The sequence below is a fragment of the Chiloscyllium plagiosum genome, unplaced genomic scaffold (assembly GCF_037043375.1).
Source record: "Chiloscyllium plagiosum isolate Xiang-an unplaced genomic scaffold, Cpla_swu_hap1 HiC_scaffold_10, whole genome shotgun sequence".
In the NCBI taxonomy this organism is placed as follows: Eukaryota; Metazoa; Chordata; class Chondrichthyes; order Orectolobiformes; family Hemiscylliidae; genus Chiloscyllium; species Chiloscyllium plagiosum.
This window is the reverse complement of record NW_028270148.1, coordinates 100,447,273-100,469,006: the sequence shown is the minus strand read 5'-3', so window position 1 is coordinate 100,469,006 and position 21,734 is coordinate 100,447,273. Positions and strand designations below refer to the sequence as shown.

General features: G+C 48.6%; 1 protein-coding gene across 15 annotated transcripts in view; it reads left to right on the top strand.

Moving 5' to 3' along the window:
• syne1b (spectrin repeat containing, nuclear envelope 1b) overlaps positions 1 to 21,734 on the top strand; it is a 629,476-nt gene that overhangs the window by 135,365 nt on the left and 472,377 nt on the right. For all 15 annotated transcript variants that reach the window (XM_087991586.1, XM_087991587.1, XM_087991592.1 and 12 more), the window contains 8 exons: positions 2,665 to 2,829; positions 4,310 to 4,422; positions 5,915 to 6,083; positions 11,092 to 11,188; positions 11,288 to 11,490; positions 14,630 to 14,794; positions 16,569 to 16,721; positions 18,929 to 19,072. In XM_087991586.1, the coding sequence (XP_087847712.1) occupies positions 2,665 to 2,829; positions 4,310 to 4,422; positions 5,915 to 6,083; positions 11,092 to 11,188; positions 11,288 to 11,490; positions 14,630 to 14,794; positions 16,569 to 16,721; positions 18,929 to 19,072 (1,209 nt within the window). The remainder of the gene's footprint in view (positions 1 to 2,664; positions 2,830 to 4,309; positions 4,423 to 5,914; positions 6,084 to 11,091; positions 11,189 to 11,287; positions 11,491 to 14,629; positions 14,795 to 16,568; positions 16,722 to 18,928; positions 19,073 to 21,734) is intronic.

The window sequence follows — 21,734 nt, the reverse complement described above, 5'->3', positions numbered from 1 at the left end:
GTAAGTGAGAGCCTTCTAGAGACGGGTGTTAGTCTTTGTGGTCACAGACTTTGCGTGCCCAGCAATGCCGCTGTCTTCTGCTCATAAATTTCCATTCCATCCTCGTGCCTGGAGTCAGATGAGTCAATAAAATAAACAAGGAAGACGTTATATTTGAACAGAACCCTTTTCATCTTCACAATCGCTTCTTTTTGAAGTTGGTTGTGGATGAACAGTCGAGAGTGTGGTGCTGGAAAAGCACAGCAGGTCAGGCAGCATCCGAGGAGCAGGAGAATCGACGTTTCGGGCAAGAGTCCTTCATCAGGAATGGCCAGTTCCTTCCTGATGGCCCTTCATGACGAAGGGCTCTGGCCTGAAACGTCGACTCTCCTGCTCCTCAGATGCTGCCTGACCTGCTGTGCTTTTCCAGCACCACGCTCTCGACTCTGATCTCCAGCATCTGCTCACTTTCTCCCTGTAATAAACAGTAGCCAACAATTACGCAGTAAGGACCCACACATCGGCTGGGTGTGTTCTCTTGGTGGTGTTGGCTGAGGGATCAATCTCCTTAGTAAAAGAGTCAATACCCTGGGCCGGAACTTCAAGAGGAGGAGCAGGAGGTTTGGAAAGAGTTTGAAGAGAATCTGTTTCACCCAGCAGGTGGAATTCACTGAATAAAAACCGAGAGAACTGCGGGTGCTGTAAATCAGAAAAAACCCCAGAAACGGCAGGAAAAGCTCAGCGGGTCTGGCAGGGTCTGTCGAGAGAACTCAAAGTTAACATTTTGGGTCCAGTTCTGAGGAAGGGTCACTGAATCTGAAACGTCAACTCTGATTTTTCTTCACGGATGCTGCCAGACCCGCTGAGCTTTTCCAGCAACTTCTGTCTTTGCCTGTGAGGTATAATTCACTGCCTTTTGCTTTGTGGAGGCAGGAACCCTCAAGACATTTAAAACCTATTTGGATGAACCCTCGACATGTCATTGGACACAAGGCCGCAGGCCAAGTCTTGGAAAACTAGACTGGAGTAGTTAGATGCTTGATGACCAGTGTAGTACAATGGGCTGAAGAGCCTTTTTTCTAAGCTGTAAGAAACTGCATAAATTGTCTCCAGGATAGAACTCTTGAGCTCTTCTGCAGGTAGCCCAACAGCTTCATTTACCTCAGTCTCAGCAACACTTCCAGTAGATCCTCCAGTGTGCAGCACTCTGTCAGGATTCCAGTGAAATACTAGCCAAGATTGAGTGTCGGGGGCGGGACTTGAACTCTCAACATCCTACCAAAGAGACTGTTCATCGCCTTAAGTTGGCTGCAAATAACCAGCCTTCCTGATGTCAAAACTCCTTTAAAGCTCTTAAAGCCAGTTAATCACATTAAATTAAATTAAACCAAATTGAATCAAATAAGCCAAATTAAAAGATGCTAGTCTCTTCAAGGGGCATTATAATAATACTCAATATTCAAAATTTAAATGAACAAATTCAAATGAAAATATAATTTCTTTGATTGTACTTCAGTAACTGTGGGAGCACCCGCAGTGAATCTATGACATAGAGTGTTTAGAATCTGGTTTACATGTGAATATGGGTGTGGGAATAAATGTCTTTCTTCCCCCACATTTATTTCTGATCACTCTCTAACATCCTCAGCTATACGGAGAGTTGGAGTTGTTCCTTCATTGTGTCCGGGGATACAGTTTTGAGAATGTCCTCCGTTTGCCTTTCACAATGTGTTTTTAATCTCTCTGAGGCAGGCAAATTGTCAAAACGATCACCATGGACTGAGGACAAAGGGCTTTGTTGGCAGTGTGCTGTACCTGCAGGAACACAGTGGCTCAGTAGTCAGTGCTGCTGCCTCATAGGGCCAGGGATCTGGGTTCGATTCTAGCCTCGGGTGACTGTCTGTATGGAGTTTGCATGTTCTGCCTGGGTTTCCTCTAGCAGTCCAAAGAGGTAGCGGTTAAGTGGATTCAATCATACAATTCCCTACAGTGTGGAAACAGGCCCTTTGGCCCAACAAGTCCACATTGACCCTCTGAAGAGTGACCCATTCCCTTCCCCTATTATTCTACATTAATGTACCTAACCTACACATCCCTTGGCACTACGTGGCCAGTTCACCTCACCCTGCACGTCTTTGGATTGTGGGAGGAACCCAGAGGAAAGTCGCCCGAGGCTGGAATCGAACCTCGGTCCCTAGCGCTGTGAGGCAGCAGTGCTAACCACTGAGCTCTGTACTTTCTGTGACTAACCTACTTAGCCCGGACACTATGGAAAATGTAGCGTGGCCAATCCACTGCACACCTTTAGAAGGTAAACAGAGCACCCGGCGGAAACCCACGCAGACATGGGGAAAACGTGAGAACTCCACACACACAGTCATCCTGAGGCTGGAATCGAACCTGGGTCCCTGGCGCCATGAAGCCACAGTGCTAACCACTGCCCATAGTGTTCAGGAATGTGAAGGCTGGGTGCGTTAGCCACGGGGGTTACAGGGATGGGGGGATTATGGGTGGGACTCTTTTCAGAGGGTCAGTGTGGACTCGATGGGCCAAATGGCCTGATCCCATGCTGTAGGGATTATTTTATGGGCAGCAAGCTGGTACGATGTCACTGAGCCCAAGTTGCTTTTCCCCTGATTGTAAGAAATAGGAAGGCTGTTACATGCTGATTTTTCCATTCCTCAGCTTCTGGATTGGCACATCATGCTGGACAAGTCACTGCCCTCGCCCCTGGGCACCATCGGAGCCTGGCTGCACAGAGTGGAGACTATTCTCGGGGAAGAGATTGTCATCCAGCAGGCCCACGATGAGACGGCCAACATCATCCACAGGAAACTGGAGCTACATAAGGTGAGTTTGTGGTGGGCTTCTGTGGTGGTGGTGGGCGGGTTGGCGGAGGAAGTGTTGGGAGCCGTCGCTGGGCAATGCCAGGCCTATATCTGGGTCCCTGGTGCTGTGAGGTCGCAGTGCTAACCACGAGCCACCGTGCCACCTTGCTAAACTGCCCAGGGATGTGCAGACAGGACGATCCACAATTGGCAAGCAACCCTGGTCTTCTGGTGGTCCACTCCCACAAGCCATGAAAGTTTGACCAAACCCAATTTGGAGTCCAGGCCCCAGATCAAACTGGGCAGAGAGAGGAGAAAGGAGCCTAGGCAAAATATGACAGCAAGTTCCTGGGCTGAGTTGTTCTCGGTCAGCTGGTGTGAGGCTTTGTATCGACTCAGCAACATTAACCCATGTAAATCTCTCAGCTGGCAGACCAGAAGTAAGAATTTTAGCGGCAGAGGAGAAGGGGCTGGCTTGTTAATGAGGGCAAAGAAGGAAGAGTAAACGATGACACAGTGAAAGCATCAGCAGTCCTCACTTTTTCCCGGCAGTGTTTGAGGCAGGACTTGCATTTGTCTAGCACCTTTTGCATTAGCAGCACAGCCCAAAGTGCTTCACAGACAAAGACTGACTTCTGGAGCACACACATGAGCTTGGGACAGGTCAGGGCTCCCGTTTTTCCGGGATCTTCATTGTCTGTGAGCACAGGCTGGGCCCCAGCTCAGCTCTTACAGCCAGGGCACTGGAGTGTCACCCTCGCCCTCACTTTCATGGCTCTGGAGTGGGGCTTGAATCCCAGCAACCTCCTGAGTCAGAGCTGAGTCCGTTACCGTCCGCAATAATCTGATGTCTGTCTGCTGGGGAGCACTGTGGAAACCCCCAGGTTTCAACTTGAGACAAAGCCGCCTTGTCTCAGTTGCTCTCATCCTGCGGCCAGTGAGGATCCCACTGGAATATGGGACTAATCTAACTCCTCAATTTTATGAATCATCTGGAGTCACACCCAGAGTCTGATCTGTTGGATATGAATTATGCATTCATAGTGTTTAGATTCCCTACAGTGTGGAAACAGGCCCTTTGGCCTAAAAACCCAGACCCATTTCCCTCCTCACACTAACACAATGGGCAATTCACCTGACCTGCACATCTTTGTGACTGTGAGAGGAAACCCACAGCAGACACGGGGAGAATGTGCAAACTCCACACAGACAGTCACCTGAGGCCAGAATCGAACCTGGGACCCTGGTGCTGCAAGACAGCAGTGCTAACCACTGAGCCACCATGCCACCCCTAAGCAGCTGCTTTTGTTTTGTGATGTAATGAGTGACTATCCAGAGTAAAGCTCTGCTGTGGTGAAGAGTCACCTGGACTAGTAACGTTAGCTTGCTCTCTCCCCGTGGATGCTGCCGGACCCGCTGTGATCTCCAGTGCTTTGTTGTTTTCAGCACGGATTCAGTTTTGATCTTTTTCCAGCGCTAACTTGTATTTGTTTCCTTGCCAGGACGTGATAAAGGCGTTAGAAGGTCACAAACAAATCTTCCACCAGATCCACAGGGCAGGATCTGTGAATGGGGTCCCAATCCCAGCAGACCAGCTGGAGGATATCGCAGAGCGGTGAGTAACTGTCCATGCGGCTCATCAGTAAACCCTGTTAACTCTGTGTCTGAAAAGCACTGCGTCCGGTTAAACGGTGGGAACCCTAACCTTTCTCTTATGTCACATTTTCGATGTAAACTTCGGAGGGAGGGGGGTTGCTGCAACTAATACTGAAAATAAAACGACGTGCTGACCAAGAGACTGGCGCGTGTCCCGCTGAGTCTTTGTGGGACTTGGCGGTTTGGAACGGCCGAGTGCCAGATTTCAAGATTTTGCAAATGAATACCCGATTGAGCTCATCCTGGTAGCTAGTTGAAGGGCAGTGAAAGTCTGCATTTGCGTAGCACCTTGCGTCGATTCTCACGACGTCTCCAAGTTGCGCGATCAATGACGCCTTCGCAGTGTAGCTGTGAGGTCGGCAGCTGCCCTGTGCACAGCAAGATCTCAATAAAGGCAGCAAGGTAACGAGTTGATAATCTCATTTTGTTGAGCAGTGCATGTTGATGCTGAGCTGAGATGTGCTATTTGGACTTATCCATTACACCAGTATAACAGGGGACCACTTCTCTGGAAGTAGACAACCCATATTGCATCTGGATGGTGGCACCTTCCCACCTTCAGTCTTGGGTAGATTTTCCTTTTGGCTGTTTTTGTCCTGTGGCTCTGCTGGGTAACATTTTCTCACCCCCTTCGGATGTGAGTTTGAGCCCGATCCTGGAGACTTGAGGACAACGTCTAGGCTTGGTGGCGAGGGAATTCTGTGCCGTTCGACGGCACGGTTCCTTGGCTGAGACATTAGGCCCTGCCTGCCGTCTCGGCTCAAAGGTTGCCTGGCGTCGTTTTGAAGGAGCTGACCCTGCGCACTGCTTCTCCGTTGCCCCGGAAAATATTGATCTGTCAACCGTTAGCACGGAAACAGATTTTTTTTTGTTTTCATCGACAGATTTTGGATTGTGGGATCTTGCTGTGCGCAAATGAGCTGCTGCCGTTTCCAGCAGAGACTACATCGCGGAATGGCTGTAGAGAGTTGTAGAGTCACGCAGCACGGAAACAAACCCTTTGGTCCAACTCGGGTGACCAGGATTCCTAAACTGAACGAGACCCATTTGCCTGCATTTGGTCCACATCCCTCGAAACCTTTCCTATCCATGTGCCTGTCCAAATGTCTTTCAAATGTTGTCACTGTACCCGCATCTACCACCTCCTCTAGCAGTGCATCCCACACACGCACCGCCCTCTGTGTGAAAGTGTTGCCCCTCGGGTCCCCTCTCACCTTCAACCTATGCCCTCTAGTTTTGGACACCCCCGATCCCAGGAAAAATTTGGAACCTTCTGAAATCATTCAAGGCACTGTCTAGCTGTCAGCTTTCCTTACCATTTCCTGTGGCTAAGGTGATGGTGGATGCCACTTACTCCCCGTTTATATGTCTGCATATCTCTTTGGCCATGGTCTGCCCCCCGCACCCCCCCCCCGCTCAGTGATAACCTTGCGTCCGCTTGCTCTCCCCAGGTTCGAATTCATTACGACCGCCTCCAAGCTCCATTTAACGAGACTGGACTTTCTGGAGTTGAAGTATCGCCTCCTGGCCTTCCTGGTGCTGGCTGAAACCAAACTCAAATCGTGGATCATCAAATACGGCAGGAAGGAATCCGTGCAGCATCTCCTCCAAAATTACATTGTGAGGAATATTTCAGTGAGACCCACGTCATCAGGAATGTCACTGATAGGTGGAGGGGAGGGCTTGCAGTACACTCCTTGCCTCCTGTTTGGACCCTCATTTGTTGGCTACATTGGCGTTCGTAACAGTCCTACAGCCATTGATTGGAAACCTGTAGGTCTTTCTGATACACCTCTGGAAGGTAGTGAGAACAGGGGTGTGTCTTGACACTTGACCCAGAGTAGTACCTCTCAAGCCACAGTCTTGCCAATGCCCTGTAAAAGGTAGCTGTTTGAGCAGATGTTGCGTTGCTAGTTGGGCGACATGGTGGCTCAGTGGTTAGCACTGCTGCCTCACAGCGCCAGGGACCTGTGTTCAATTCCAGCCTCGGGGTGCCTGACTGTGTGGAGTTCACACATTCTCCCCGTGTTGATGTGAGTTTCCTCCGGGTGCTCTGGTTACCTTCCAAGGACATGCAGTGGTTTGGCTGCGCTACATTTTCCATAGTGTCCAATCTAAGTAAGTTAGCCACAGGAAATAGGGGTTGGGTCCGCATGGGATGCTGTTTGGAGGGTTGGTGTGGATGTGATGGGCTGAATGGCCTTCTCCACAGAGATTCTGTGAATTGACCCAGAGTAGTACCTCTCAAGTCAAAGATAGTTGTTTGAACAGGCGTGTGCTTTGTCTGTCTCATGAGGTGGTGGAAGGAAGAAGAATTGGATGTAGATTATATTCAGGAATGGTGCAGCAGTCCATGAGTATGTTAATGTAGTTAATGCCCATAATGTTGGGTTAGTGACCATGAACTCAATGTGTTGTATGAGCGCCTGGTTAGACCTTCATTTCAGAGACTGAATTGAGGATTGCGCACCATACCTCAGGAAGGATACATTGACCTCAAGCGTGGTGCAGTGTAGATTTATCAGAATGACATTGGGGCTAAAAGGGTTAAATTGCAAGGGTAACTTGCATTAACTTAGTTTGACTTGCCCCGCGTACGGAAGATCACGAGATTCAAACAAAACAGCTTCGGCTGGAAATCAGAAACAAAAACAGAAATTACTTAGAAAATCTCAGCTGGCTGGGCAGAGACGGTGTGTTCAGGTGTTCTAGATGATCCAAGGTTTTGACCAAAAAAAAAGACCCGGAAGGTGCTGGAGAAACTCAGCAGGTCTGGCCGTATCTTTGGAGAGAGAAACAGAGTTAACGTTTTGAGGTTGGTAAGACTCTTCTCCAGGACTGGAGAGAAACTGACAGGGTGGACAGAGAGAAACTGACAGGGTGGACAGAGAGAAACTGACAGGGTTGATAGAGAGAAACTGACAGGGTGGTCAGAGAGAAACTGACAGGGTGGACAGAGAGAAACTGACAGGGTGGTCAGAGAGAAACTGACAGGGTGGACAGATAGAAACTGACAGGGTTGATAGAGAGAAACTGACAGGGTGGTCAGAGAGAAATTGACAGGGTGGACAGAGAGAAACTGACAGGGTGGACAGAGAGAAACTGACAGGGTTGATAGAGAGAAACTGACAGGGTGGTCAGAGAGAAATTGACAGGGTGGACAGAGAGAAACTGACAGGGTTGATAGAGAGAAACTGACAGGGTGGTCAGAGAGAAATTGACAGGGTGGACAGAGAGAAACTGACAGGGTGGACAGAGAGAAACTGACAGGGTTGATAGAGAGAAACTGACAGGGTGGTCAGAGAGAAATTGACAGGGTTGATAGAGAGAAATTGACAGGGTTGTTAGAGAGAAACTGACAGGGTGGTCAGAGAGAAATTGACAGGGTGGACAGAGAGAAACTGACAGGGTGGACAGAGAGAAACTGACAGGGTGGACAGAGAGAAACTGACAGGGTGGTCAGAGAGAAATTGACAGGGTGGACAGAGAGAAATCGACCGGATGGTCGGAGAGAAACTGACAGGGTGGTCAGAGAGAAATTGACAGGGTTGATAGAGAGAAATTGACAGGGTTGATAGAGAGAAACTGACAGGGTGGTCAGAGAGAAACTGACGGGGTGGATAGAGAGAAATTGACATGGTCTGGATTAGTGGTGCTGGAAGAGCACAGCAGTTCAGGCAGCATCCGAGGAGCAGTAAAATCGACGTTTCGGGCAAAAGCCCTTCATCAGGAATAAAGGGAGAGAGCCTGAAGGGTGGAGAGATAAGCTAGAGGAGGGTGGGGGTGGGGGGAGGGTGGAGTGGATAGGTGGAAAAGAAGATAGGCAGGTAGGACAAGTCATGGGGACAGTGCTGAGCTGGAAGTTTGGAACTAGGGTGAGGTGGGGGAAGGGGAAATGAGGAAACTGGTGAAGTCCACATTGATGCCCTGGGGTTGAAATGTTCCGAGGCGGAAGATGAGGCGTTCTTCCTCCAGGCGTCTGGTGATGAGGGAGCGACGGTGAAGGAGGTCCAGGACCTCCATGTCCTCGGCAGAGTGGGAGGGAGAGTTGAAATGTTGGCCCATGGGGCGGTGTGGTTGATTGGTGCGGGTGTCCCGGAGATGTTCCCTAAAGCGCTCTGCTAGGAGGCGCCCAGTCTCCCCAATGTAGAGGAGACCACATCGGGAGCAACGGATACAACAAATGATATTGGTAGATGTGCAGGTAAAACTTTGATGGATGTGGAAGGCTCCTTTAGGGGCTTGGATGGAGGTGAGGGAGGAGGTGTGGGCACAGGTTTTGCAATTCCTGCAGTGGCAGGGGAAGGTGCCAGGATGAGAGGGTGGGTTGTAGGGGGGGCGTGGACCTGACCAGGTAGTCACGGAGGGAACGGTCTTTGCGGAAGGTGGATAGGGGTGGTGAGAGAAATATATGTATTAAACCTCTTCCCACCCTACCTCTTGCAAAAATGCCACCCCGTATTCCCAATTCCTCCGCCTCCGCCGTATCTGCTCCCAGAGGACCAGTTCCACCACGGAACACACCAGATGGCCTCCTTCTTTAGAGACCGCAATTTCCCTTCCCACATGGTTAAAGATGCCCTCCAACGCATCTCGTCCACATCCCGCCTCTCCGCCCTCAGACCCCACCCCTCCAACCGTAACAAGGACAGAACACCCCTGGTGCTCACCTTCCACCCTACCAACCTTCGCACAAACCCCAAATCATCCGCTGACATTTTCGCCACCTCCAAAAAGACCCCACCACCAGGGATATATTTCTCTCCCCACCCCTATCCGCCTTTCGCAGAGACCTCCGTGACTACCTGGTCAGGTCCACACCCCCTACAACCCACCCTCCCATCCTGGCACTTTCCCCTGCCACCGCAGGAACTGTAAAACCTGTGCCCACACCTCCTCCCTCACCTCTATCCAAGGCCCTAAAGGAGCCTTACACATCCATCAAAGTTTTACTTGCACATCCACTAATATCATTTATTGTATCCGTTGCTCCCGATGCGGTCTCCCCTACATTGGGGAGACTGGGCGCCTCCGAGCAGAGCGCTTTAGGGAACATCTCCGGGACACCCACACTAATCAACCACACCGCCCCGTGGGCCAACATTTCAACTCCCCCTCCCACTCTGCCGAGGGCATGGAGGTCCTAGGCTTCCTTTACCGCCGCTCCCGCACCACCAGACGCCTGGAGGAAGAACGCCTCATCTTCCGCCTCGGAACACTTCAACCCCAGGGCATCAATGTGGACTTCAACAGTTTCCTCATTTCCCCTTCCCCCACCTCACCCCAGTTCCAAACTTCCAGCTTAGCACTGTCCCCATGGCTTGTCCTACCTTCTTATCTTCTTTTCCACCGATCCACTCCACCCTCCCCCCGCCCCGACCTATCACCTTCATCCCCTCCCCACTGACCTATTGTACTCTATGCTACTCTCTCCCCACCCCCACCCTCCTCTAGCTTATCTCTCCATGCTTCAGGCTCTCTGCCTTTATTCCTGATGAAGGGCTTTTGCCCGAAACGTCGATTTCGAAGCTCCTTGGATGCTGCCTGAACTGCTGTGCTCTTCCAGCACCACTAATCCAGAATCTGGTTTCCAGCATCTGCAGTCATTGTTTTTACTTAGAAATTGACAGGGTGGCAGGAGGGGCTGTTCCACAAGCAAGGGACATTTCCTTAATATTAGAGCCAGGCCATTCAGGGGTAATGTATAGAATGGAGACCTGTACAGCACAGGTACAGGCCCTTCAGCCCACGAGATTGTGCTGAACATGGCGCCAAATTAACTTAATCCCTTCTACCTTCCCTTAGTCCATATCCCTCCATTTCTCGCATATTCATGTGCTTATCTAAAAGCCCCTTAAACAGCCCTATTGTAACTGCCTCTGCTACCACCCCTGGTAGTGCGTTCCAGACTCCTACCACACTGTGTGTAACAACCTTGTCCCTCACATCTCCTTTGAACTTTCCCCCTCTCACCTTTATTGTGTGCCCCTGAGTATGAGATATTTCAACTCTGGGGAAGAAAGATTCGGACTGTCAATCCTATCTATGCATCTCATTATTTTATGGAATTCTATCAAGCCTTCCCTCAGCCTCCGCCACGCCAGAGAAAACAACCCCAGTCTATCCAGCCTCTCCTGACAGCTTGTAGCCTCTAATCCAGGCAGCATCCTGGTAAACCTCTTCCGCACCCTCTCCAGAGCTTCCACATCGACCCCGTCATGTGCTGACCAGAATGGAAGGCAATCGTTCAGCAGAAGAGCATTCCCTTAATCTTAGAACCAGACCATTCTGGGGTAGTATCAGGAAGCTGTTGTTTACAAAGGAAAAACAGGGTGTGGAAATCTGGAAAATGTCACTGAGATTCTGCATGACTTCAGTTCCTCCCCTTTACAATTCCCTCTTGACTTGTCGGCATCAGTCTGTTGGGCGCAGTTGATCCTCATTCCTGATGAAGGGCTTATGCCCAAAATGTCGATTCTCCTGCTCCTCAAATGCTACCCGGCCTGCTGTGCTTTTCCAGCACATCACTCTCGAATCAGTCCATTGTTTTTTTCAAAGTTAGCTTATTAGTTTTTCAGTGTAAAAGACTCCCAAATCCCCCGTTGACAGCTTTGATCTTTCTCTGCAGTCATTTGTGGAAGGCAACAAGTTCTTTGGACACTATGAGGTCACCTTCCAGTCTCTGAAGCACGCGGCCGATGCTTACCTGAAAGTCGAAAACTCAGGTAACCGCTACCTCTGGGCGCCGGGGGCTGGCATCTTTGCCCGCATCCTCTACCCGCTGTACTCGAGGATCTCACCCTGTCTCGTCTTGTCCCCTGCAGCTGAAGAGAAAGAGACCGTCAGCAAGTTCCTGAGCGACTCGACGGTGCAGTGGCGCAATCTGTCAGTGGAGGTGCGCAGTGTGAGGAGCATGCTGGAGGAGGTGGTCACCAACTGGGACAGGTACAGCAGCACAGTGGCAACTCTCCAGGCCTGGCTGGAAGACGGCGAGAAAATGCTGAATCAGCCAGAACTCGTCAAGAAGGTAAAACCTGTACAATGGGAGTCTTCTCCCTTCTCTTTTTAAAGACAACTGAACCATCAGCGTAATGACAAAGTGAAGGGGTACAGGAGAAGCAGTGAGCAGGCACTGGGTAACAGTGAGCTGGAAAAGTGGGCGGCACGGTGGCACAGTGGTTAGCACTGCTGCCTCACAGCTCCAGAGACCCGGGTTCAATTCCCGCCTCAGGCGACCGACTGTGTGGAGTTTGCACATTCTCCCCGTGTCTGCGTGGGTTTCCTCCGGGTGCTCCGGTTTCCTCCCACACTCCAAAAATGTGCAGGTTAGGTGAATTGGCCACGCTAAATTGCCTGTAGTGTTAGGTGCAGGGGTAAATGTAGGGGAATGGGTCTGGGTGGGTGCGATTCGGCGGGTCGGTGTGGATTTGTTGGGCCGAAGGGCCTGTTTCCACACTGTAAGTAATCTAAAAAAAAAAAAGGGGCAATAGGTGAGTGATAGCAGGCAGTGGTGACAATACATTGATGTCAGGCTAATCCGGTGCAAATGCAGGATTGTGATCAGTGGGGAGACAGTGGCCTACTGGTATTATCACTCGACTATTAGTCCAGAAACTCGGTTAATGCTCTGGGGACCCAGGTTCAAACCCCACTAAGTGTTTGGAGTATGGAATGAGCCTCCAGAGGAAGTGGTGGAGGCTGGTATAATTACAGCATTTAAAGGGCATCTGGATGGGGATATGAATAGGAAGGGTTTAGAGGGACATGGGCCAAGTTAGCTTAGGTTAGGATATCTGGTCGCCATGGATAAGTTGGAATGAAGGGTCCGTTTCTGTGCTGTATGACTCTATGAGGTGTTATAAAAAATGGAACGAAGATTCTAATGGTGACTATGTTTGTGGGGGGGGTGCAAAACCCATCTGGTTCACTAATGCCCTCTCGGGGAGGAAAGTGCCATCCTTACCTGGTCTGGCTTACATGTGACTCCAGACCCACAGCGATGGGGTTGACTCTTAACTGCCTGATGGGTCTAGCCAGGGATCACCCTGATCCCGAGAATGAATTTAAAAAAAAACAGTTGGATAATAGGGAAGTGGTGAGCTGGTATGGGGTGAGACTGAACTGACATCCGATAATAGTGAGCTTCTGTTGGTTAACAGCAGGCTTGTATGAATTGAAACATCAATGAGTATAGAATTAACCCCCTTGTGAATATCACATGATGCTGACACAGATTGATATCATCCTGGAGTGTGAGGACTTGAGATGGGTTTAGCATCTGGGAGGAATCCAGGAGCAGTGGGAGTGAGGCAAATCAGAATTTACTGCATATTTTGGTTCAAATGCTTCTACAGTCAGTTCTGCTGTGACATGGCATTTCCGTTCTGGTGTGATCCTGTGTCATACGAAAATGGAACAATAGCAGCACCATTGAAACTAATGGGACTGCAATCGCCTTGTAACCAATACACGTGCACTTTAGAAGCAGTATCCCCAATTCGGCAATCGTGTTCGTACGAACTTGTGTGAACAAAATGCGCAACTTAGCAGAGCAAGCTGTATGTGGAAATTAAGAGCTTAATCTGGACAGTGAACTTGTCGTGATCCCAAAATCACCATGAACGAACAGGATATTTCAAGCACAAATCACACTCACTGTATATCAAGTTTCTGCAATTTTTACCATTGATTTCAAAAGACTGTCTGGAGAACTGACCACACATCAGATTGAATCAGTTAGCATCCTGAGTTTCTGGCATTTGTGCTCCACTGTAAACGTACAAGAAGTCTCTTTAACTTAAACATATTTTTGGATGCAGGGACACCCAGTAGGCATTTTACACAAGTTTTTAAACATTACATTTTTAACTTTTAAAAGTTATTTTAATAAGTATACTTAACATTTAATTTCTTCAGGTAATAAATGCTTTTTATGAAGCTATTTTTATTGAATTAAAATCAGATTACTCGGTGGCAGGAGTATTTCTGTTGTTAAAACTGGTTGTTTTTAATTACAAACTTACTTGCAGCCCCATGTGTCACAGTATGTTACCACTCCTGAACATTCAAAGGAATGTTCCTTTCAGAAAATAATAGACAGTTCCATTCCACAAAGAAGGTTCATGGGAGATTTTACAGTTGTGATTCTACAAATAGCATCAATTGGAAACCTGTACCGTAACTTAGCTTTGAAAAGTAAATGCAGTTTTCAGCACAGTCTGTGCCTGACTTGCTGACTGTGACTATCACAGGTATTCAGCCCTGGATTAAAGAGCCCAAATGTGTTTTAAGTTGCGGACCACTCACAACCACCTCTTCAGATTAGTGACTTTGGAGTGAAACCATTGTCATTCTGCAAGCAGATATGATAACCATTACATGCAAAGCAAGATCCCATTAATGATGGTTTGTTGAATGTCAACATTAACTTGCCTTTGGTAGCGGTTGAAGGTTGAAGGTTGAATGTTGAAGTATTGGTTTTTTTTCACTCGGGCTGTTTGACGTCATATCGCCAGGGTTTCAATGCATTTTCTTCAGGAGGACGGAATCCCTTAATGTCCATCTCTTCCTCAGTGAGGCCATTGGCTTGAGCACTGGAGCATATCCTTCTGACTTAAAGTCACAACACCCAAGACTTCACTTTAAGCAGGTTGTGTGCATCACAGTGGATCAGTGCTTAGCACTGCTGCCTCACAGCAGCAGGGACTTGGGTTCAGTTCCAGCCTTGGACCACTGTGTGTGGAGTTTGCACTTTTTTCCTCCTGTCTGTGTGGATTTCCTCTAGGTGTACTGAGGGACAAGGAATAATAGAATAATAAGCATCTTTTGGGTGCTCTAGTTTCCTCCCATGAACCAAAGATGTGCAGGTTTGGTGAATTGGTCATACTAAATTGCCTATAGTGTTCAGGGGTGTGTAGGTTGGGTGCATTAGTTGGGGGTAAATGTAGAGTAATAGGGTTGGGGAATGGGTCTGGGTGGTGTACTCTTTGGAGGGTCAGTGTGGACTTGTTGGGCCGAAGGGCCTGTTTCCCTACTGTAGGGATTCGAAAGAAAAAAGTTGATGCGCCTGTTGCCTCCCAATGTCCTCTGTGAAGGGGACATCATTTTGGGCTGTTGCACCAATCACTCGTATTTAACATTCGTTATTTATACGTTTGTGTTTGAAGGACTTCTTCCGACACCTCCCTCACTGGATCCAACAGCACTCCGTCATGAATGATGCTGGGAATTTCCTCATCGAGACATGCGACGAATCAGTCTCCCGAGATCTCAAACAGCAGCTGCTGTTACTGAACGGGCGTTGGAGGGAGCTCTTCGTCAAAGTGAAACATGTAGGTCGATCCAGGTCCAATTTCGCCTCCTTTTAGAATTGGAAAATCCCAGAGGCCAGCAGTGCTGGATGACACGGGAGAAAGGGACAACTCGCAGCTTGGAAGGGCTCTGTGTTCAGGGCTATTCAAAGAGTGGGAGCGGCCACCATTATGCTGTTTGTGGCCAGTAATTATTCTGAATCATCTGATGCCTTTTGAAGATGACACTAATCCTCGTTCTTGCATCAGTGGAGTGGTTTGCGAGGTCACTTCAGGTTGCATTAAAAACCAAGCTTCTGCGGTTGGACAGGAGTCACCTGTGTGCTCATGTCCAAGGAGACATTGCTGGATATTCATCCTATTAGCATAAGGATTTCTCGGATTTTTACAACAAATTTGACAATTTTCAGGAGAGGAACCTTTTTATCATCTCCATCCCACTGTCCCAGAGGATAGCTCAGTGGTTAGTGCTATTGCCTCACAGCCACAGGGACCCGGGTTCGATTCCAGCCTCGGGTGACTGACTGGGTGGAGTTTGCACATTCTCCCCGTGTCTGCGTGGGTTTCCTCCGGGTGCTCCGGTTTCCTCCCACAGTCCAAAGATGTGCAGGTCAGGTGGATTGGCCATGCTATATTGCCCCATAATGTCCAGGGATGTGTAGGTTAAGGTGGATTGGCCATGCTGTATTGCCCCATAGTGCCCAGGAATGTGTAGGTTAGGTGGGTTAGCCATGGGAGTATCCGGGGATATAGAGTTAGGGTGAGTACCCTTCAGAGAGTTAGTGCAGACTTGATGGGTCAAGTTGTCTCTTTCCACACTGCAGGGATTCTGTGATACTAAGTGGAACTTTGAGAAGTGATGAGATGTTGCTGTTTAATCAGAACACTTTAGAGGGAACCAATTCATGGTCACCACTATTCAAGGATAGCTATTGTATGAAGGGCTCTTATGGTGCAGTGGTAATGTCCCTACCTCTGAAGCAGGAGCTTCTGGATCAAGTCCCCCTGCTTCAGAGGCATTGTAACATCTCTGACCAGATTGATTAGGAAAATATCTTCCAGGAAATAGCTCCAGGAAGAGGCCATTCAGCCCCTCAAACCTGCTCCACCCTTCAATTAGATCATGTCTGGTTTTCTATCTCAGTGTCATTTTCCAACACTATCCCTTGATAGGTTCAGTCTCGCAAAATCTATCAATCCTTGTCTGGAACGTAGTCAATGATTGAGCTCTCCCGACACTCGAGCGTAGAAAACTCCAAAGATTTACCAAGTAAAACCTGAAAGAATTGCGGATGCTGTAAATCAGAAACGAAATCAGAAATTGCTGGAAAAGCTCAGCAGGTCCGGCAGCATCTGTGGAGAGAAATCCGAATTAACGTCTGGGTCCAGTGACCCTTCCTCAGAACGTTAACTCTGGTTTCTCTCGGCAGACGCTGCCAGACCTGCTGAATTTTCTGTTTATATTTCCAAAGACTCACCGGCCTCTGAATGAACAAATTCCTCCTTATCGCCAATCAACCTGACCCTTATTTTGAGTCTGTCTCTCCTGGTTCTTGCCCCCACGACTAAGGGACGCAAATTTCCTGTGTGGAACCTGTGTCTTCCAGCAGCTTGTATTGAAGTATAAGGAGGAGACAGAAACATTATTTCTGGGTATTTGGAGATGAATGGGGTTGTATTGTGAAGTAAGCTTGGAGCCAGCTGGGTTAGGGGGTGATACTCTTCCCAACTCTATTAGTGGAGGGTATGATTGCCTTCCAACCTCTGAGCTAACTGTGTCATGTCCCCGTTGCAGTACGCCCGGGCGGATGAAGTGGACAAGCTGAAGAAGGAGTATCTGGACGGAGTATCGGCTCTGAAGAGTTTCGTGGAGACAGCGAATGAGAAACAGAACTCACCAGTCGATGTGTCTTTTCTCAATATCAAGACTTACGTGCAAGATATGGAGGTACGTACGTGTGGGGCAGACGTGGCACCTGGGTATAACACTGGATTGCAGTTGGCATGCTCCGCAATGTCAGCTTAATACCCAACCCCTGCTGGAAATCTAACCCAGGAGCACTTTCAGGTGAGAGTGGATGATTGACATTTGTTGTGACCAATTGAAGTAAGAGTTAGAGAGACGGAGAAAGAGAAACAACTTTTTTATAATTCATTCAGACAACGTGGGCATCGCTGGCTGGGCCCAGCATTTATTGCCTGTCCCTAGTTGCCCTTGTGAAGGTGTTGGTGAGCTGCCTTCTTGAACCTCTGCAGTCTATGTGCTTTAGGTAGATCCACAACGCCATTACAGGGGGCATTTCCAGTGACACTGAAGAGCAGCGGTATATTTTCAAGTCAGGATGGTGAGCATTATGGAGGGGAGCTTGTAATTACTGGTGTTCCCATCTACCTGCTGCCCTTGTCTTTCTATGTCGAAGTGGAAGGTGCTGTGGAAGGAACCTTGGTGAGTTTCTGCAGTACATCTGGTACGTGGTACACACTGCTACTACTGAGTGTTGGTGGTGGAGGGGGTGGATGTTTATGGCTGTGGTGCTGATCAAGTGAGCTGCATTGCCCTGGGTGGAGTCAAGCTGTTGAGTATATATTCTGAAGTAACTGTTAGATGCAATTTTATTTCGTGTGGACGGTTGCATCCAGAATATTGAGGTAAAAATTTCAAGTAAATAGCACATAAGGAGAGATTCAGCAGGAATATTCCTTAAAAGCAAAATAGCAAAGAGACCCACATGTGAAATGTTTCTCTCCTTGACTGACATATTTGAAGAATGTGTGCCTGTGAAATAACTCCCCATAGAGGCTGGTATCCTGTCACCAAGTCTCCACTTACTCACACACAAACTTTAATACGGCCTCATTCAGAGCCAGCTATCACAGTGTCAGCATCTCTGACACTCCCCTTTTTATTTTTTCCCCAGCACCCATGTTGTGTGTGTGCAGGTGTGAGACACAGTGAAAGACACAAGGTGCACAAATCTTTATTCAATTTCCACCACCAGGAAGATTGGAAAACACCCGAGTGGCCAGTGACAAGCAGTGCCCTTCACATCAAAGGGCAGTGCTGTGTGATCAAACAGTGAAGGGGAGGGCAGGGATTAAATCAAAATAGAGTTGGAGGGGGAAATAATGCACTCCACTCCCTGCGGCACCCACCTCTCCCTGAACAACTCCAGGGTATTGGTGGACACCGCGTGCTCCTTCTCCAAGGACACCCGGGCTCTAACGTAACCATGGAAGAGGGGCAGGCAGTCGGACCTAACCACTCCCCTTTTTAATCTGTCAGCCAGTGCTCCCAGATTGGACCAGGCCAACAGCCCCAGTCAGGGAACTCATATCCAATGCGAGCCAGCTGGCTGACCTCGTTACAATCACTGCATTGTGCATGTGTGTCTTTGAGTACTTGTACTACGTGCACATTTACAAATGTCTCATTGCATTTGCATGTGTACGTGCAGTGGGGATGTGAGTAGTCATAAAACTAACACCCAAGATGGACAGAAAACAGATTCAGAAAAAGCCAATGTTGGCAGACTGTATGCCTGTTTGGTGCAGGTCTTGAAAGACCTTGTGATTTTTATTTATCATTGATGAATGGGTTTGAATATATTATCGGGAGGTGGTGGCCTAGTGATACTATTGCTAGTCTATTAATCCAGAAGCTCTGCTAATGTTCTGGGGACCCAGATTCAAATCCTGCCATTGCATGTGGCAGAATTTGAATTCAATAAGGAATCTGGAATTAAGGATCTAATGCTGATCATGAAGCCATTGTCAATTGCTGGAAAAGCCCATCCGGTTAACTAATATTCTTTTGGGAAAGAAATCTGCCATCCTTACCTGGTCGGGCCTACATGTGATTCCAGACACATAGCAATGTGGTTGACTCCTAACTGCCCTCTGGGCAATTAGGAATGGGTCATAAATACTAGCCTCGCCAGTGATGCCCTCACCCTGTGAGTAAATTGAAATTAAATCACAAGTAGTGCTAACACTGTTTACCTGAATTGCACAGTAAATGGAGCCACTTTGATCCATTGATGTATAAAGGCAGGTGTCTCTAAAAGGTCTTTCTTCCTTGACGTTAGTTTTAAAGTGCTGGTTGCTGGATGTACGATTGTTACGAGCTGATGTTTGTTTTTCTGGTGTCCTGTGCAGGTTATAAAACAAAAGGTGCCAATAATGGAAGCTCAGTACAAACTGGTTTCCAAGACAGCTCAGCAGTTAACAAAGGACACCCCGCAGGATGAAGTAACACAGATGCTGTCCACGATGTCCACCATTAAGGATCAGCTGATAAAAGTAAGGATCAGCCTCAGAATGAGGGAAGCTCAGAGTTCTGAGTAAATGGGAGAGTTTTAATCAGGACTCAGCAATTAACATGTGCCTCAGGGTAGGAGTGAAACAGTTAGACCAGTCTGAAGAAGACCAATTGTGTGCTCAATCTGACCAGTGTGGCCTTCTGGTCAGCGATGGTCAATGGGTGTCCGATGAATCATGTGTCCACCTGACCAGGGTGAACCATTCTGAGCACCGTGGTTCATTTTGTCCAGTGCGAGTACAGGCCGTTCTGCTGTAACGTGCGTTTCGTCAGCGCAAATTGGCTGGAACACAATTGACGAATTGTGGACGTTGTTTGGATAGTGCAACCTTTCTACTGAAGTGATTTTTTTTCTTAACGATTCTCTGCAGTGCGATTTTCTGTCACGGTTTTCCGTAGTCGTGATTTTCAATAGTACTGGGGCCGCAGGAAAACAGAACTGTCGCATTATAACAGAACGACCTGTAGAGTGGTCCATGCCAGGTTCTCTGCCTCAGGCAGTACTCGCAGGGGGATGAAGTGGACAAGCTGAAGAGTTTTGCGGAGACAGCGAATGATAAACAGAACAGTATTAAACTGTCCTAGCCCTGTACCTTCTCAGTCACTCTGAGCTCCCTACAGAAAGGGATGTGAGACTGAGAGAATTGAGCTTTATCGTCAGTCATATCATACAAGTTCGACAGTTCGACATTATTCAATAATGGATACATTCACCAGTCCCACATCCCCCAGGGAATTCCAGTCAGAAGGAACCTTGTTCTAAAACCCTGTTCCACAGAGTTGTCCCCTCGTCTCCAATGCCCCACCCCTTCTCAGGAGGTGGGTTTACCCTCACGGTTAAAGGTATTTTAAACTGCAATTGTGACTTTTTGTTCTGTTTTTTCACTTTTGTAGTTTTCCATTGCCCCCTCTTGAAAAGTTTAATCTGCATAATTTAAAAATCTTTCTTTGATTTGCTTTTGTACCTATCCAGATGGTGTTAAATGGTGAAACTCATTCCCCACCCCCAGGGGTGAATAAGCATTTGTTCTGATGTAGCTTATTGTCTTCACATCATATTGTCTCAAGCAGGGCCACACAGGATCCAGTTCCCACAAATGAAAAGTGAGATGGTTCTCTGTGTTTGGATGAGGGATAAATGTAGGCCACAATTCTAGGAGAATGGCTTCCTCTAACAGTACAATAGGGTCTTAATCTTCCACCTGGATAAAGGGATTATATACCCTTTGTATTCTCACCTGAGATACAACACTTTTACCAGTGCAATGCTTCCTCAGTACTAACCATCCAACAGTGCAGCACTCCCTCAGTACTGACCCTTTGACAGTGCAACACTCCCTCAGTACTGACCCTTTGACAGTGCAGCACTCCCTCAGTGCTGACCCTTTGACAGTGCAGCACTCCCTCAGTACTAACCCTCCAACAGTGCATTACTCCCTCAGTACTGACCCTTTGACAGTGCAGCACTCCCTCAGTACTGACTCTCTGACAGTGCGACACTCCCTCAGTACTGAACCTGCAACAGTGCAGCACTCACTCAGTACTGACCTTCCAACAGTGCAGCACTCACTCAATACTGTCCCTGTGACATTGCAACACTCCCTCAGTACCGACTCTCCGACAGTGCAGCACTCCCTCAGTACTGACCCTGTGACAGTGCAGCACTCCCTCAGTACTGACCCTCCGACAGTGCAGCACTCCCTCAGTATCGACTCTTCAACAGTGCGGCACTCCCACAGAACTGACTCTCCGACAGTGTTGCACTCCCTCACTACTAACCTTCTGACAGTGCGGTACTCTGTCAGTACTGACTCTGTGACAGTGCAGCACACCCTCAGTACTGACTCTGTGACAGTGCAGCACTCCCTCAGTACTGTCCCTTCGACAGTGCAGCACTCCCTCAGTACTGACCCTCTGATAGTGCAGCACTCCATTAGTCCTGACCCTCTGACAGTGCAGCACTTCCTTAGTACTGACCCTCTGATAGTGCAGCACTCCATTAGTTCTGACCCTCTGACAATGGAGCGCTCCCTCAGTACTGACCATCCAACAGTGCAGCACTCCCTCAGTATCGACTCTCCGACAGTGCGGCACTCCCACAGAACTGACTCTCCGACAGTGTTGCACTCTCTCACTACTAACCTTCTGACAGTGCGGCACTCTGTCAGTACTGACCCTCTGACAGTGCAGCACACCCTCAGTACTGACCCTCCGACAGTGCAGCACTCCCTAAGTACTGACCCTCTGATAGTGCAGCACTCCCTCAGTACTGACCCTCTGACAGTGCAGCACTCCCTCAGTACTGACCCTCTGACAGTGCAGAACTCCCTCAGTACTGACCCTCTGACAGTGCAGCACTCCCTCAGTTCTGACCCTCTGACAGTGCAGCATTCCCTCAGTACTGATCCTCCAACAGTGCAGCACTCACTCAGTACTGACCTTCCAATAGTGCAGCACTCACTCAATGCTGTCTCTGTGACATTGCAAACTCCCTCAGTACCGACTCTCCGACAGTGCAGCACTCCCTCAGTATCGACTCTCCAACAGTGCAGTGCTCCCTCAGTATCGACTCTCCGACAGTGCGGCACTCCCACAGAACTGACTCTCCGACAGTGTTGCACTCCCTCACTACTAACCTTCTGA